The 18,058-nt window shown below is 42.0% G+C and overlaps 2 protein-coding genes across 2 annotated transcripts in view; one reads left to right on the top strand and one right to left on the bottom strand.

The window, feature by feature from the left end:
• The first annotated feature begins 2,270 nt into the window (after positions 1 to 2,270).
• Positions 2,271 to 11,268, top strand: STOML3 (stomatin like 3). Its single transcript, XM_066339543.1, has 7 exons — positions 2,271 to 2,375; positions 4,995 to 5,098; positions 5,736 to 5,808; positions 7,016 to 7,098; positions 8,761 to 8,964; positions 9,870 to 10,004; positions 10,404 to 11,268. The coding sequence occupies exons 1-7, from the start codon at positions 2,324 to 2,326 to the stop codon at positions 10,614 to 10,616; spliced, it is 864 nt and encodes a 287-aa protein (XP_066195640.1). The 5' UTR covers positions 2,271 to 2,323; the 3' UTR covers positions 10,617 to 11,268.
• Positions 11,269 to 12,391: 1,123 nt separating this feature from the next.
• LOC136357701 (complement C4-A-like) overlaps positions 12,392 to 18,058 on the bottom strand; it is a 40,876-nt gene continuing 35,209 nt past the window's right edge. The window contains 3 exon segments of the mRNA XM_066313211.1: positions 12,392 to 12,723; positions 13,839 to 13,971; positions 17,354 to 17,437. Of these exon segments, the coding sequence (XP_066169308.1) occupies positions 12,585 to 12,723; positions 13,839 to 13,971; positions 17,354 to 17,437 (356 nt within the window). The 3' untranslated portion in view covers positions 12,392 to 12,584.

The following is an 18,058-nucleotide window of genomic DNA, read 5'->3' as shown; positions in this document are numbered from 1 at the left end:
GTTGGTGCAGAGGAATTCAAAGTCAGGTGTGCCTACAGGTAAGCACCTGATCATGCCTGACCTGAGCCCTCATGCTGCTTTTGGAACAGAAGTTGAAGTCTTTAACTGTATCACAGATAGAAAACTCTGCAGAAGTAGCTGAACTGCGAGCAGCCCTAACCACGGTTGTCTGATGTTAGTTCTAAGTCAGTAAGTTCTGCTGAAGCAGCTTTGGGCTCAATCTTGGTGGCTGTGCCCTGTGTCACAGGAGTGCACCAGGCTGTTCAGCACCAGTGAACTTGCAGCTTGCAAACTGCTTTGCCCCAGAGCTCTCGTGTTTAATCTCTGAGTGTCCTATAGTACTCTGGGACATGAGTTACCCACATGCCCCAGTATAGCCACAAGGAAAAAGCGTTAAGGTTGCCCTGACTTTGATTTCAAAATTTTGAAAAGGGAATAAAAGTGCGGCTTAAGTTAAAATAAGAAAACCTAATACTTTAGTGATCCTGAACACAAACAAAACCACCATCTGCTTTACTCATCTATATTTACAGTCACCTCAGGGAGTTGTCAATAAAAAGAGGGAAATTATGGCTGTTAACTTTTAGTATGTGTTGCTCATTTATCTGATGGTATGAACAGCTGTTTCAATTGTGGCATTCAAATGGTTCAGAATTCAGCAATTTTCAAAAACTTTGGTTTTGCTCTAGAATTAAAAAAAAAAAAAGTTGGGATAGTTTTGCATTTTATATATTTGTTTCTAAAGTAATTAAACTATGTTTCTCTTGTCACTATTCACACATGCTACCCTGCTAGTGAACATCTGTCCGGAAGAGGTGTGATCATACAGCTCAGTGTTTGAAAGTCAAAAAATGCGGAGAGTGCTACAAATGGCCGAAAAGTAATATTGTCACATATTTGGGAGCATATTTGCAATAAACATTTCGATCCTTACTTTTCCAGCTGTGCATATGGCTTTCTGTGGGATTTAAAATGTCGGTTTAGGGATGTAGTTTCCTCTCTGTGAGACTGAAAAAGGATTCTCTGGGAAACAACTGTCGTTGTACGACTCATCTGGGGCCAGGGTGATTACTGGCAGGGAGGAACACTTGGATGAAATGAAGATGGAGCCAGATCTCACAGGTACTCTAGATAACAGATGCCCACAAAAAACAGCCCTGTAGTTAATCCAGCTATATGTCAAACTCATAAATTACATATGAAAAAAAGGCCTCTCATATTTTATTCAAATAACAAGCAACAGCCTTGTCCTTTGAGAGTGTTGCCCTCTGCTGCCACAGCCTACAGAAATGGTTTAGTCTTTAATTCTGTGCTTAGTTTGATTGCCAAATATTTTGAAAAATACTCTAATTTGGGGGATAATTTTAAAAGTTAGGAGCTGAAATGCTTCTGTTGTGATTTTGAGGTTATCCAGCTCAACAGGGCTCAGCCTGTACTGATGGACAGTGTGAAGAAGGGTGTGGTGAGTTTTCTACACAGTCTGGAGACCTCACGTGGAGTTTTGTTTATTTATTTTGCTGTTGTTTAACATCTGAGCAGTATCTGTCATTTAACAGCTGAGCCCTAAAACAGCAGAGGAGCAGCACACAATCTCTGCCTTCTGGTTTATAGAATCTGAAGATTGAATCCAACCATTAACCATTAGCACTGCCGAATCCACAACTAAACCACATCTTTAAGTGCCACACCTACATGTTCTTGAAATGCCACCAGGGAGGGGGACTACCACTTCTCTGGGTAGTGTGTTCAAGTGTTTGCCAACTCTTTTTCGGTGACTTAAGTTTTTCCTCATATTTAATCTAAGCTTCCCCTGGCACAATTCGAGGCCATTTATTCTTATACTGTGTCGTGTTTCTTGGTAGAAGAGACCAATCCTCACTTTGCTACAACCTCCTTTCAGGCAGGTGTAGAGTGTTAAGATCTCCTCTGAGGCTCATTTTCTTCAGGCTATACCACAGCTGCTCTTCACAGGAGTGCTCCTCATTTACTTTATCTTTGTGTCTTATTAGTGGTTTTTTTAACCTCTGGTGACAGATTCATAGAAATTATTTCCAGCTAGTGTTTTATGGGGTCTAAGACCAGCTGGGCGAAGTGCACCCCAGACAGAGGATGGCCACAGAATGCCATCCAGTTACATCAGAGACACAAGACTTGGTGTTTGTAAACATCCTTTCCTTACCAGGGTAACTAACTCCCTGAAGACTCTGGTACAGGGGATTTCTCCTCTCATCCTGCCTACCTCTTCAGCATTTTGAACAAGCCCTGCAGTTTCAAGGTACACTACTGTCTCATCTGTGAGGGGATCAGAGCTTCCCTCTAAGGCATGGATCCCCAGAGAGAGAGACCCAAGGAAATGAACACAGAACATCTAATTGGTAAGCCTTGTTTTGGGTGTGTGAGTGGGTTTTTTCTCAATATTAAAAAGGAGCAGAACTAACCAAACAAAAAATGTTATTTGATGGCCGACATAGACTGGAGATGAAAGCTCAGAATCTGCCACTGTGAGTGACAGATCATGTTGCCTCATGCTGCCCTGCCAGGAGGCATCAGCGTCTACCTTCTGCCAACATGACCTCATGGATGATCTAGCTATTGATACACCTCCGTATGGAGGGATGAGCTGGAGAGAAGAAAATAGGAACTAGTTAGGGAAGACAGAAGATTTTTTTCAGCCCCTGCTAGAAAGCAGGGAGGTACATGGTGGTTAAAGATGCTGAGTGGTCCATCTTTTTGTTGCTGTAGGAGACTTGGGAGACTTTTCCCCACATGGAGTTTTCTTTTGCTTTCCAAGTGTGAAACCCACATTATGAGTTTGTTTACCAATTGTGTTTGTGATATACCCTAGTGAGTGTATCAAGAGTGCTGAGTGATGAGCTCTCACATTTTGTGGTGCATGGCAGCTCCTGGTTTGCTCTGGACTGAAGAGTCAAGTGAGGTTTTTGGTGGTTATGACTATTATAATCCAAATACAGGGATGGCAAACCCAGGTCAGTGATACATGGGATTGTGACTCGTTCTTCACCAGTGTTTTTTTCTAGTCTTTCATTTGTTGTGTGGTTAAATCATTGGAAACTTTCGGGTAATCAGAGAAGATCTGTGGTGGTTTGGGGAAGTTAGGAGTTTCATTCAAAGGCATACTTTCATGTTCTTCTTTTCTAATTTTAACTTACATTATTAGCTGGCATCAGGATCTCTAGGACAGTTCTTGTGGAGAAGGATTCAATTGTATTTTGTCAAGTTTTGGGTGCATGCTTTTTGCCCGTGGTGGTTAGGGGTGATATCTTGACCCCTAACTCTTCTCAGCTGCTTTTGAGTATCATTCTGCTGAGTGCTAGCATTTTTCCCCATCTATTCTGCCTGTCTGTGGATTGTGTCATTCCCACCAGGCATCTTCACAGTGAGCTCAGGTGGATAATGGTAGATGATGCTACAACCCAAAATTGCTTTTGAGGAGGTTGTTCATAACCAAATTTGTCACTGGAGAAAAAGATCTTCAGACATTTTCTGTAAGCTGGTCATTTATGTGAAATTAAGAGAGTGAGTAAAAATGTTGAGTTCTGCTGAAAAATACATCCTTTCATGATTAATTTGCTCAGATTTCAGATTAAAAATTATCTGAAAATTAAAAATTAAAAAAAGTCTATTCTGTGACTTTCCTTGTTCTCTTTCCACTGATTAAAAGACACTTGACTGCTTGTACTTTATGTACCTGTCATAGCCTGACACATCACTAGTGTAATGTGAAATACACTGTGTAGAGAACACATAGCAGTGAAAAGCTTAAAGATTTTCATGCAAAATACTAATAATCCTGATTTTATACACATGGTCTTAAAGTTTGCCCAGGAATTTGCTTAGGGACGCTCCTCAAATCAATTGTACTGCTGATTGCAGAGTGCCTGATCATTCCTCATAAAACAACTAGGAATTTAAAATTGCTGGTTTTTGGGAAGGGTGAGAAGGAAAGCTGGGCTCCCAGGGTGCCAATTCTGTGCCCAGTTCCCAGGCAGACCTGAACCCGGGCCCTTCTGAATGCAAATGTGTTTATCTGTGATTCAATCCGTATCAGGGGGCTCAGAAGTAGAGTGGGCAAAGCAGCGAGCAGCAGAGGGCTGGATTTAACACCCAGGTGTGCAGCCAGCAGGCACAGCCCAGCCATGCACAGGGACCCAAGGAGGGGTGAGGGCTTCAGGAGGGCTGTGCTCTGTATCCTCCTTCCCCGGGGTTGCTGGGAATGTTCTGACAAACTTGTCAGTCCTGCTCTGCTGGTCTGCCAGCTTGTGCCTTACAGATCAGGGAGCCTCATGCTGTTTCCTCTTTATCATTTTTGTCTGCATGTGAGTTTTATTTGGTATCAGAAATTGCCAGCGCTGCCCTACACCTTTGAAATGACTTACCTGACTATTGCCTTCAGGCACTAAAATAATGAAATTAATTTTATATTTGTTTTATTTCATTAGAATTAAATTTTGGGATGAGATGAGCTGAACTCACTGAGACAACTGCTTAAAATGCATGGGCATGCATTTTGACAAGCATTAATTTTGAAGTTTATGGTCCAGTGGATGAATACTCCTCAAAACGTTCATCTAAAGAAAGCAGGAGATCCCCTCATTTACCTTATTACCTGTTTCACACAAACTAAACCCTTTGCCCCACCCAACAGTTTCATACTCATGGGTACTTCACCCATTTATTTATTTTTCCTTCATAGCCCCCAGCTTTGGTAATAGCTTTCATTTTCCTCTTTTTTTCCTGTTGCAAAATGTATTTTATGAGCCTTTTTTAACTTTCTGCGCAGAAGGGCCAGAAAACTGAATGTTTGGTTAGGTCTTTTACAACTTTCTTTGAGCCATGAGAGGGAGGAAGAGGAAGTGGGTTTGAGTTTCTGCGGACTTTGTGGTCCTAGATGACTGCACTGAGTTAAATGTACATACCTGGCATTAACTCCTCAATTTTGCATTTAGTGCTCTTCTTCTTTGAATTTTTTATAGCTGACAGGCGGGAAGGAATTGGTGTCTGTGGCTGGATCCTGGTTTCCCTTTCATTCCTCCTGGTGCTTGTTACTTTTCCTATTTCCATCTGGGCATGTATTAAGGTAAGCTAGCAGGATTTGAGGCACATGAAGAATGCTCTATTATCGTTGCTGTTACTTTTGTACTGGTTTAGTTTAGACAAGGCAGCTCACATTCATGTTTTAGGAATCATAAAAGTTTGTAGCAAAGATGTGTTCTGGAAACAAGATCCACACAGGTCCTTTCACAAATGTTCTGTGTTGCCACAACTTCCTCACTTACTTTCTTCCAGTCTCAACATTCATCAACATTCATCATGTTAAACCTCCAGTTAGACGTCTGTTGAATGCCAAGACTTCAGTAGTTGTGATGCACTAAGTGAAGTAGCTTAGATCACCTGAGGTGAGAACCCCATTGCCTACAGCTCCTCTGAGTGTGCTGCTGGTATTGAGAGAGCTCTTGGGTGTCCTTTTTAGATCACTGCTATGTCTTTCATATGTGATCTGTTTTGTTTCCAAGGACCGGGGCTGAGCTTTTCCAGCAAATCATGAGTCAAGTAGATGATGTGAAGACAGTGATTTTCAGCTTTGCTGCTTCCTATATTATTTGTACTTTCTTCCCAAATAATATGGGTGCAAAGATTAAAGGACCAGAGAATAGAGATTAAAGGAGAGAGAATTGAATTTGTTGTAAAATTCTAAATGTATAACATTTTCCTAGGTTGTCAGAGAATATGAACGTGCTGTTGTATTTCGTCTGGGACGTATACTGTCTAAGAAAGCAAAGGGACCAGGTGAATACATGTACTTTTATTCTGTTAAAGTCCTCTGGGTTTGTTTATGTTATTACAATGCACTCAGACCACATAGAGAATTGCAGAGTTTCCATGAAATCCTTCTTCATAGCATAGAGGGGAATGAGAAGGTCTCCTCTACTGCAGTTTCTTTACCTGCAGACTGTTTACTTTTCTGAAGAGGAGATGAGCCACCCTCCTGTCATAGCACAGAAGTTTGAGTACCTTGATACCAGGTATGACTTTGCTGCCGAGTAATTTGGACAACAGAAAGACGAGTTGATGCTGCAGACACTGTCAGGGGACTGCAGCGAGGTTTAGATGCAATGTTCAAGTGTGCCATGGTCTTTTTGGAGTGGCTGTGGCCTCTCCCTGCACCTCACTTCCAACACAGCTTGTTGCTGCCAGCCCCTTAGCTGTCCTCTGCTCAGAATATGCTAAATGTGCAGGGACACTCAGCAGCTACACTGAGTCTGTTACCATCCCCTAGGACCAGCTTACAATTACAAACCAAACCCAGCTACATGAGGAGTTTGCATTAGTGCAGTTACCACCCCTGAGCAATGAAATGGGCAAACTGGATGTTGAAATGACAGAGAAAAGTCCTTTTCAGGTACTGTCCTTCCTCTTGAATAGTCATCATGTAGTCCAAAGGCCTGATACAGGGCTCTTTTGTGTGGCTCTGGGCACCAAAGCAAGGTGCTGAGACTACAATAGAAGATTAGAAGTTTTGTCCAGTCTCCCTCTCCAGCGATGGAGAGAGAGTGGGGACTCCTTTACAGGATTTGTCACATCTTGGGACAATGTTCCTCATGTGGTGCAGGAATTTGGACCTGGGTGGTGCCTTTGCTGAGGACACATACTGAACCATACATGGCTTGTGATTTAAAAAGGGAAAATTAAAGGCATGGAAGGAATTTTTGGCAAAAGTCTCATGTCAGGCTTCAGACAAGAGTCTTCAAGCTGCCATTTCCAGACCAGAGTCATTAAGCTCTAATGAGTTCACATTTTTTCTCTGCACTTCTCTCTGTTATTTGAAAATGCAAAACATCACTGATGTGATGTCTTGTAAGCAGAAAGAACAGCTGCAGTGATAAGGCAGGGTGTTATTCCCCATCCTATGAGTGTTTCCATCTATTTTCTCTAGGATACCTGGATCTGGACTTCAGTTTCAGAGGTGTTTCATCTAATAATTTTTATTTTTCAGGAATGATCCTTGTACTTCCATGTACAGATACATTCATCAAGGTTGATCTTAGGATGGTTGCCTGTAAGATTCCTCCACAAGAGGTAACTTCTCTAGTGACCATCTAAGGAACAAAAAATGCAGCAGATTCATGGCACAGTCAAAGATAATGTGCATGTTTTGTACTTTTGCCTTGCTGAGCTACCATATGGAATTTAGCTTCTCTGCTGTAGATTCTGGATTTCAAGCTGCTTACATAACAACTTCTTGCCCAAAGAAGTTATGGGTGCTCCCTCCCTGGAAGTGTTCAAGGCCAGGTTGGAGGGGGCTCTGAGCAACCTGGTCTAGGGGAAGGTGTGTCTGCCCATGGCAGGGGGGTTGGAACTGAGTGATCTTTAAGATCCCTTCCAACCCAAATAATTCTATGATTCTCCTAATGAAAAATCTGCAGATTCATCATTGCAGGCCAAGCTGGTGTTCAGAACTGTGGTTTCAAAAATAAGAGAAGGGAGTTACACGTGTGAATGAGAAACAGGGAGTACAAGAGAGGGAGGAGCAGGCTACAAAATCCCCAGGTTTAAATTAATGTCCTAATGAAATTGGATCTGACATGGAGCACACCATTCAAAAGAGCCTTCTACATGTGTCTGAAAAGGCAAATTACCCATGGGTAATGAATCCCATTAAATTAACAGGAACTAGCAGACAACCTTCCACAAAACTCAGGTCCAAGCAGGAATGGATGGGGGAACCAAGATACATTGCAACAGCATACATCTTCAGGAATTTTGCTGGCAAATTTTGACTGAAAATTTAATCTGGAGAATCAGTTGAGCAATCCTGTTCTGGTCAAGTTTTGGTTCTGTGTGGTCTCAGCTCCATGGCAGCACAATTATTCTGCTTATGGAGTTGGCACTGCTGTCCCCTTCCTTAAACAAAGAGCAAAGGGAGAAGAGGTAGCTCCATAACTTTTTGGGCCCCTAGAATTTCCTACTGTATTCCCAAGGAGATGTTTTTGGGGCTAGTATCTTTCTGTAAATAGAATGAGCCTTTTCTCAGACTACAGGGTGCAGGGGTGTGTCATGTGAAATGAAAAATGGCTCCTCCATAATGTGATGCTGGAAGGAAGATAGTTGCTGAACTTGTATTGCATAAGGCTTAGCAGCTTTTGGCCAGGCTTCTGCAGCAGCTGGCAGGGTTTTTGTGAAGCATTCACTTGCAGGCAAAAGATGCTGAGGAGGGAAGTGATAGTTCTCCACTAAGGCCAGCTGCCTTCTGAGGCACAGGGAGCTTGTCTGGCAAAAGATGACAACTCTTCTATGAATGCTTAGATATTTCTTTCAGTTTCTTCTCACAATTTCTTGCACTTTTTGTTTTTGTTTTAATTTGTTGGTGTTTCTTACAAATACATTGTTTAGGGGAAGTAGGACAGATCTTCCAAGTTGAGTGAAATGTATAAAGTCATGAATGGACCTTTCTACAAGAAAGGAAGAGAACAGCCATCATTTATTATTGCAAAAGAAATTAATACAAATTGAGATTCACTTAATATTGAAGCAGTTATTTAGAAGGTATGTAAAGCATTTTCCCCCAGTTTAAACTTTGTTGATACTGGACAGCTCTCTTGAAGTTGTTTCTTAGGGGAATGACAAAAAAATCAAAATAAATTCTTAGTTTCTTTGAGCTATAAGTGCCTTTTACTCACTTTCTAGGCAAAGGATATGTTGTTGGATCTTTCTGTGACTGTGTGCATTTCTCAAATGCAGATTCTCACAAGAGATGCTGTTACTGCCCAGGTGGATGGGGTAGTGAGCTACAGGATCCACAGCGCTGTCAGTGCTGTTGCCAATGTCACTGATGTCCACTCTGCGACCTTGCTTCTGGCACAGACAACCCTGAGAAACCTTCTGGGTACACAGAGCTTGGCTCAGCTGCTGGCAGGTCGTGAGGAGATTGCACACAGCATCCAGGTAAATCTGGCACTCAAAATTCATAAGCATGGAGATGTCTTCTGGGGAGTAGCAAATTAGAAATAATCTCTCTTTCTTTCTTTAACAAGGATAACAAAATCTCTCTTTATTTTTTTTTTTTTTAATTATACCTTTCATTTCTTAGAGTCAGAAAGAGTTATTCTAAAGGTATTTCCCCAGGCTCTTGTAACAGAGTCATCTCTATCAAAAAGCAATTGAAATTCTGAAATTATCTAGTGACTTAAAAAGTCAGCTTAGCCCTTGCACAGAGGCAGCTGCAAACAGGGAGAAAGAGGTCCGCTGCTCATGGGAAGCTCTGTCTTGAGCAGACCCTTAACTGAGGTAAGACTTTTATCTCCTGTCATTACAACTGAGAGTACAAAAAATGGACTTGCTGTATGCTTTAAAATGCCATCTGGTTTCTTTTTTGATTTGGCAGCTGAGGAAAAATCCAGCACCCAGTTTACTAATTTCAGTCAGAGACAAGGCATAGTCAGACCAAAGAGAGACTCTACCCTCTGCAGCCAGGAGAGACAGGGTCATGGTGGTGGTGTGGATTGCAGGAGTGCCCAGGAGCTGGAGCACAGATGAGTTTGCCAGTGCTGCTGGGCTGTTTTGTGTCTCACCCATAGCGTACTTTTACCAAGTTGGGCTGTTTAAGGAAGCTGCTGTAGTATTTCTCTGTAAAAGGGAGAAGTTTAGTAAGTGCACACCTAAGGAAAGGGTGGGGATCATTATTTAGAAGGCAGGAGAGAAGCCACACAGGACACTGCATGCTGGTGCCCCTGGAGCATTCCTCTTTCTGCTGTGCATGTTTGCCCTGTCCTTCTGTCCAAGCAGGGTACATCATGTGGCTTTGTCACTGCCAGCACTATGCTCTTTCTGGCATGTTGTTTGTCCCCAAGGCTACCCTGGACAGTGCCACGGAGCAGTGGGGAGTCAAAGTGGCCTCTGTGGAGATCAGAGACATCCGGATCCCTGTGGCCATGCAGAGGGCAATGGCAGCTGAAGCAGAGGCTGCTCGAGAGACCAAAGCTAAGGTGAGACCCATGGCAGTGTTCATTCCAGGCTTTCATTTCCTTGTCATAGAACCACAGAATTTTTTGGGATGGATGAGACCTCTCAGATCACCAAGTCCAATCCTTAAACCCAGCACTGCTAAGTCCACCACTAAACCATGTCCCTAAGCACCACATCTGCATGCCCTTCAAATGACCACCAGGGTTAGTGACTCCACCACTTCCCTGGGCATCCTCTTCCAATGTTTGACAACCTTATTTTTTCCCTAATATCCAACGTAAACCTCCCCTGGGGCAACATTTCCTCTTGTCCTAGGGTTCCAGGGATCCAAGCTAGTTTGTTTTCTCCTCATTATAAAGCTGGATTTTCACCACTGTGGGCAGGGTTTCCATGCCATTTCCATTTTCCTTCTTTTGCAGGTTGTGGCAGCTGAAGGAGAAAGGAATGCTTCCAGAGCTCTCCAGAAAGCCTCCATGGTGCTCGCTGAGTCCCCAGCAGCTCTGCCACTGCGTTACCTGCAAACGTTAACAGCTGTGGCTGCACAGAATAATTCCACCATTGTCTTCCCTCTCCCTATAAATATGTTTGGGAGTTTGAGGGCAGAAAAGTACAGGGGGATAGAGACTTCCTAGTTTTCCTAGGAAGCAAGGGGGTCTCGATTGGCAAAGTTAAAGTAGAAGCATGTTTGGGTCCTCTGTCCCCAAAATAAGAATAAAAAAGGTTTAATAAGCACACGCAGCTCCCATATTGAGACTGCATTTGCAAAGTTCAGACACTAAGCAGGTCCAGCTTAGACTCACCTGCAAGTAAAATGGAAGAAAATATGTAAAATGTATGTTAGACTAATATAAAATTTTCATGATGCTCTCACCACACTTTACAGAGTCTTGAGTGTTGCAATTATTTGGTGATTTGTCTGCTAGGCAAGAACCTCTGAGCTGTTGATGTACTCCACACAGCAGAAGGGTCAGACATGGGTATTTAACTTAAGCCCTGTGGAGTGGAAGGGAAGGATTTGGTTCTTAACCTTAGAGGTATTCTTTCATAAATACTGTCAGAATTACTGGATAATGGGTATGTCAGTGAACAGCCTATTATTTACCTTATGTTAATAGAAATTAGTACTTGCTTTACTGACCTCAGCTGTATTTTGCCATATCACTGACATTTATATAAGCTGTGTAATAAAGTAAAGAGAATGTATGACCATGCATTGCAATCACATTTATGAAATGTGAAAGCTGGGACAAACCTCGAGGTCCTCTGTCAATTTAAGTGTCTGTCTTACACCTTCAGTACATTTCTTATCTTTCTTTACATATGTCACGAAGCAGTCATGCAGGTTTTCGTGAAATGAACTTCCCCTACCCTCCATCTATGCAATGCTTGGCAGCTGAGAGGAAGATGTTGCTGACATCCAGGTTCAGCTGATGCTAAATTTGAGTTTGCAACCTTCTACAATAACTGTCACTTCCCAGTTCAGGCACACAGAACTGAACTGTCTCCTGTGAATCTGAAATTTCTTGTGATGGAGCTATTTTAGTAGGTGCTGCTGCAGTGTAATGTATTGGCCACACGAGCGTCACTATTGCCCTTTCTATCAGAGGGGTCATTTGACTCCAAATTAACCACCTCACCATGGATCTACTAACTGTCATATCATTGACCCAGGCCCTTTTTATTTGTACTGCAGGGTGGCAAATGTTTGTGCTCAGTAGCTGCTGGCACAAACAGTGGTATGAGAATGTGAGAATGGTGATCTACCCAGTTCTTCTGCTTCAGACATGACTGCCAAATGGCATTTTGATGGCAAGCTAAAGAAGCAAAACCTATAGTGAAAAGTCATCTGCTTATCAGTGTTACCAAAACATTTTCCACATTTTCTTATTCTAAGAAAAAAGCTGTTTTCAGTTAAACTCTAGAAAAACAAAACCAAAAACAAACTTGAAAGACTTGTGGCTGCAGAATGCAATTAAAAGCAATTCTGTGCCCAGTCTAACAAGCCTGTGGAAGACTCCTGAGTCCAGCACATGACATGCTCAGTGTAGCACTTCCAGTTCCAGCTTTAGAAGTGTGTGGAATCCAGCCATGGGGTCAGCAGGGCTCACAATTATAACCAGAAACCAGCTGATGTGTTGAAGCATGAATGTGGGTATCTCTTCTCTTTCAGCAGCAGTATAGCACAGGTAAGCCCCTGAACACCCATTTTTTCTTTTTGACCCATGAAAATGTCTTATCCTATTTTTAAATAATTTTTTTTCTTGCCCAGGACTGCAGGAATTAATCAGGCAATGCACAATGTGTTTTTCTTTTGACTCTCTGCAGGATAATTGCACGGTTGTGTAATAACTCAAAGAGACAGAAACTCCTCCTCTCTTCCCCAGTCAGGTACAATAAACACAATAGCTAATAGAGAAACTGCATTTTTGTTTTATTACCTACACACACATCCACAAGAGGAAATCCCAATTAGTAAAACAGCAATGGAAGCAGCCCTGCAATGCTTCCGGTGCCACCGGGATGCACAGGATTTGCAGGAACAATTCTGGCAGAAGGTGAGCTGCAGTTCCACAGAGAGCTGTGGGGGTCAGAGCCATGGTTCAGACATGGCACAGGCTGTCAGAGGTGCTCAGGAAGTCTTGCAGGTGAGCACAGCTCTGCCGGCGCAGAGTGCTGCGGCACTCGCTGTCCTCCGGAATTTTTTCCACCCAGGCTTGTGCATCAAGTAAGTATTGCATTCTGAAGATGGACAGGTATAGAAGTTTAGTCATTATTCCTGGCATGGAGCAATGGGAAAAGTGTAATCCCTGAGCTGCTGCATCACTCCACAGAGGCAGCTCTGAAATCAAGAGTTATACTAGCCAAGAAACTCACTAGAAACTTGTTTTCACCAGCAGTTTAACTGAGCTTTTCACAAAGTTTGGGAAGTGTCAGTGCCAAGCTGGGACAGACCTGGCTGTACTTATGTTTTGAATATGTCAGGTAAGCCTGGGATAAGTTTCTGTTAGAATTTCCAGAATGACACAAAAGGCCCAAGTACACACCAGTGGGACAGTGAGGGGAAGTTTAGTTCCAAGAGTATCGCAAAATGTTTCCTAATTTTCTGTGATGCAACTTCCAGTATTTCATGCCTGAGCTGGAGAAGACTTTGGAGATTAAACCTCTGCTGAGACACTCCAGTCTCTATCAGGCGTCTTTTGAAGCAGGCTACTGGCCTAGGCACTCACTTTGATGTCATATAGAAAATGGGAATCGGACTTTTTAAGGTTTTAGAAAATGGTGCACACAGCTTGATGGACATCTCCTGCCTAGAAGCTTTCAGAAGCATTATCTTTCTCCAGTTCTTTGCAGGAAAATGAAACATTAGGTTGTCTTCCTCCCTGAATATTTGATAGTGTCATACTAAATTCCTACTCAGATAAACTCCCTTTTTTTCGTTAGTGTGACAGTGAGAAATGAGAAGAACGTGCTACTTGGCATGCATGATGTAACAGCAACCTTGGGAGCTGCTCTTAATCATGGTTCCGCATATTTCTTCTGCAAGCACAGGGGCTGTTTGATGGACTGCAGTAGATTGACTGGATGGTTTTTCCCATTCTCCTTTTCTAGCTGTGAACTAGGGGAACCAGGGCCAGATTTGATTCTGAGAAGTTTGGGAACCACAGATCCATGAGCCAAATAGATTTGGGTGGCTCAGCTCTTCCCCTTCTGCCTATGGAGTGGACCACTATGCATTTTAGTAAATCCAACAGAATCAGTCCCTGAGAAATTTGGTGATGCCTTTACTTTCTGGAGGTATTCTAACAGATTGAGTACCCTCTGAGTTTATGGTTCAGAGACCATTTTGCACTTACTTGTTGTTGCAATCAACTGTTTGCCCATCTCTCCCCATGAGGAGGTAGCGTTTGCCAGGGACAATGTTTAAGTTGCACATGGAGCGTGACAGGAACTGTCGGTGCTCACCCACTTGGATGCTTTCATCTGCAGCTGTGGGAGGAGAAGAGAAAACCCCATGAACATTTTTAACAGAGAGAAGAACTGTAGCCCACAGCACACAACCCCCTGTGATCATTTGCCCCACTGCTAAGCCAAGATAATACTTCACTTGGGAATTGGGGCATCACATGTGAATAAATGGCTGTGCTATGGTAGGATATATTTCCCTTGGTGGGACCAGACAAAAAGTAAGCCACTTTTGCCTTAGCTGGTTGTCTTGGCCTTTGCAGTAGTTATTGAAGGAGATTTTTTTCCTGTAGACCTTTGAACCTTTCAGACCTTATGGAGTTTGCTTAAATCTCAAAGGCTGAAGAAAAAGTCAAGGAAAATAGAAAACATGCTATGTTCCATTTCAGAATGCTCAGATTCAGGGTGGTCTTAAAAGCTAGCTAACTAAATTCAAATATTTTGAGGCTCAACAGTGCAGCAGACAATATTAAAATCTCACTCTCCTTAGTACACCTGACCTGAACTTTACTGATGCACCCTTTATGCTATTCCCTCTGAATCTGGTACAGAGGACAATCTCCTGGTGATGTCCCTGTTAAAGTAACTTAGAAGATTCTGATCTCGATTCTGGCCCAAAAGTTTGTTCATTTAGAATTGTACTGCTCACTACAGAAGTGAGCATCCAAGGCAGATGAAGTGGCTGCTCAGATACTGCAATGACATGAGAGGTGAAAAGATGCTTATTCATCTGACCAATCTCAGGTCATGAGGACACTATATTGTTTAACTAGAACAACAGTTTTCAAAGTCCATTTGGAAAAAAAAAAAGGAAATAGCAGCAGTATTCTAATTTCTTACTCTCTTTCCAGCTATAATTTGAAATTTCCTGCACAAATTCAATTTTAAACCAGTTTAAATTACAGGTAAATTACACCACAGTCTTTTTATCAGTTAACAGAATTTTGTGCAGCATCTGCTCTAATATAGAGTATTATATTACAAGTATTGGAAAGACTAGTCATCAAAATCCTAAAAGTAGAATAAAAAACTGAAGTAGAATATTCCAACATTAATTAGATTTCAGACAATGTGACATAGGCTGCTAATCTCTGAAACCTAGCTTTAAGAACCTTATCTACCACCTAGTGAAAACTTGCATCACTTTAATATATATTACTTACACATCTGCATTTCTAGAGAGACTATTAGTCCTGTAGGTTTTCTTATGTAACCTTCAAAGACCTTTAGCTATTCCTATGCTACATGGTGTCCTGAATTTTCATTTTGTTTATGAAATGCAGAGGTGGTCAGAGCTACTTGAGAAAATGATGATGTTAAGCCTCATTGGGTTTAAATTACCAAGGTGTTTCTCGGTTCATATGCTTCACAAATGGCCTAATACAATTCAGACAGTGGGATCATAAGCATTTGAGTCATTACCTTAAGTAGTTATTATGTAATGTTCAATTTTAAATCTCAAAAAAAAAAAAATGGTTGAAATTTAATGTTTCAAAGCACACAAGCAAAATTTAAAGAAAACAATTACTTCAAGTTTTAGAATCTGTAATGGGAAAAAAAGTATTTAAAAGGGGAGGGGGAAGAAGAGGGGAAAAAAATATTCTATGCTACTTTTTATGGGCTATACTCTTTCTTGTCCTAAAGGACTCCTGGAGGATTCATAGGACAGCATAAATATTAGCCATCCAGAACATATGCACTAATTTTTTCAATAACCAAATTAATCTGAGAAGCACATACCTGCCAAATTCTCTTTTGCTGACTCCCAAACACAAATAAATGTTTCCATCTGTCTTCTGAACCAACTCTTTACTTCAAAGATTGTTAGGGAAATAATGACAGGGTCTAGAGAATGAGATTTTACCCTACTAATTCTCATCTAAACTCGGTGATGGCAACAGAGGTCAACCTCACTCAAAAGAGCCACAAGAATACAAGGAATAATAAGTCACTAGTTTAGCCACAGGCTGATTTGGGTGCAACACCTAGCTTTTTATTCATCCTAATATGGCTTCATGCCTCCTGCCAGCCTTTTCCAAGCCTGCCTAAAGCCTCCTGATGCTCAGAAGCTGCATCTGAACAGCCCAAACCAAAAAGAATTTTCAAGTATATGGGAATGGAAGACATAATTTCCCTTCAACTTTACATTCAAAGGATGTTTCTGTCATCTACCAAAACCCCAAATCTTTCCAGTGCTTGCCTGCAAGCTGTGAGTACAAATGCATTTGAACCCAGAGCCCTAAAGCCTTTAAATCCTGTAGGTATTCTCAAGAGATTAACAAAACTTTCCATCAGGATACCATAATCTCCTATAGTCAGTGTTTTGACCACTAGGTGTAGTATCATTTCCTTCCATAGGGAAAGCCCTGGGTATGTCAGATGCTCTCTCTGAACTCAGGCAGCATGGGCCTTGCTTTTCTACAGGAACTGAACACTGGGCACAGATCACGAGTTGTGTGCCATAAAGTACTGTGTGACATTGCTGACCCCTGGTCAAAAATTGATGGAATGAGTTAATTTTTCTGTTCCAGGGAGGGAAGATTTCGAAATCTTTGAAGTTCCTTTTTAAAGGCAATCTCTGGCTGCCAAACTCAAAAGTGGTGACCACATGACACCACGGCAGCTGAAGCCTGATATGTCATCTGACACCTGCCCCAGAAATTACTCTGAAGAGTACCAGTGCTTTCTGATGCTGCTGATAAAATTCACATGGGGGCAGCCGGGATGACAGGCCTGCAAAAGGACATTGTCTAAGAGCTGCAAAAACCTTTACACTGCCCCTAACAACAAAAAAGCCTTTCTATTTTTTTAGCATAGTCATTAGACTGAAGTTCTAGAAGTTTTTCTGTCTCCATTGATGTCAGGCAAGTAACTGTGGACAACTCTTAGCCTGTTCCACAAGGGTTGCAATTGCTTAATAATTAGTTGAGTAACAAGCACTTCCTTTAGTTTCAGAACAGAGGTCAGTGGATATGTCCACACGAGAACAAATAAGGATCTGTCAACAGTCTATAAAATGAAACAGTTGATACCGAAGACATACTATCCAGACTATGAATATTTTATGAGGGTTTACCTTAGACTAGCCCCAGTTTGTAACCATGGACTCAATAAGTTTGCAATGTGTCTTCTGGTTTATTTTCATCTGAAATGGTTGAAGCTCTTGTGCTCTGGGATTGCACAATGTGAACCAAAAACTTACCCCAGGGATGAACTGAACAGTGAGGCAGCTGCACCAAACAAGCCTTGCAAAAAATAAGCCTTCTTGAAAGCCTACCTTAGAAATACATCTGACCCTACTTTTCCATGGCAGAAGAAGGCATCTGCATGGCTCATGCTGGCTAACATTTAGTCAGCCTAATTTTCCTACGGATGAATGAAAGGAGTCAAACATTTTGATACTTACATGCTTTAAGGATTTTGTGGATTTTGACCTCATAGTAATCAAAAACATTCTTCTTGGTGCTGTTGAGGATCTCCACCTCGTATGCTGCAACAGACAACAACTCTGTGATGCCAGATGGCAACTTGAAATTGCATCCAAAGACTGAATAATAGGGTGCGCTTCCACCAAGTGTCTGAACAGAACACAGTGTACCATCTACTCACAAACCATGGAATTATTAATCAAGAGACTCTAGATATGTATTCCTTTCTTTGTATTTTTTCAAGGGAGCTCCTCTGTGGTTAGGTTTCCACTCTTTTTTCTGTTCTTCTGTTAGCATCTAACTTACCAATGCTGCCCAGCCAGTTTTCCTTTCCTTTAGTAGTTTGTCTAACTTTGTATCCAGAGGCCAGAAAGACAAATTAACAAAGGGAATTATTCACCTAGATCTGCAGAAGGAGTTACTGAGATATGGCATGCCATGGAAGCCCTTTTTTTATCTAATCCTGTAAGAGGAGGCCTGTAGGCACCACGGGTTTTTTCTAAGCCCTGTAACCTAATGTCCACCCCTCCTTCCCCCTGCCTCCTGCTGCATCTTTCCAAGGCCTTTTACATCCCACTTCACTGCCCTGATGGCTACAACTGCTTATGCCTTTGTTTCTCCTCAGCCTCTCGGTCACATACAGAAACACTACTCAATTCAGGAGAGGTCTGGGCAAGTAAAAC

The sequence above is a fragment of the Sylvia atricapilla genome, chromosome 2 (genome assembly GCF_009819655.1).
Source record: "Sylvia atricapilla isolate bSylAtr1 chromosome 2, bSylAtr1.pri, whole genome shotgun sequence".
In the NCBI taxonomy this organism is placed as follows: domain Eukaryota; kingdom Metazoa; phylum Chordata; class Aves; order Passeriformes; family Sylviidae; genus Sylvia; species Sylvia atricapilla.
The sequence above is the reverse complement of the archived record's forward strand: the minus strand, read 5'-3'. Positions and strand labels throughout refer to the sequence as shown.

Coding starts and splice junctions, on each gene's coding strand:
- STOML3 (XM_066339543.1), top strand. CDS start 2,324: ATGGATCCCCAGAGAGAGAGACCCAAGGAAATGAACACAGAACATCTA. Junction 2,376..4,994: donor GAACACAGAACATCTAATTG/GTAAGCCTTGTT, acceptor AATTTTTTATAG/CTGACAGGCGGGAAGGAATT. Junction 8,965..9,869: donor AGATTGCACACAGCATCCAG/GTAAATCTGGCA, acceptor TTTGTCCCCAAG/GCTACCCTGGACAGTGCCAC.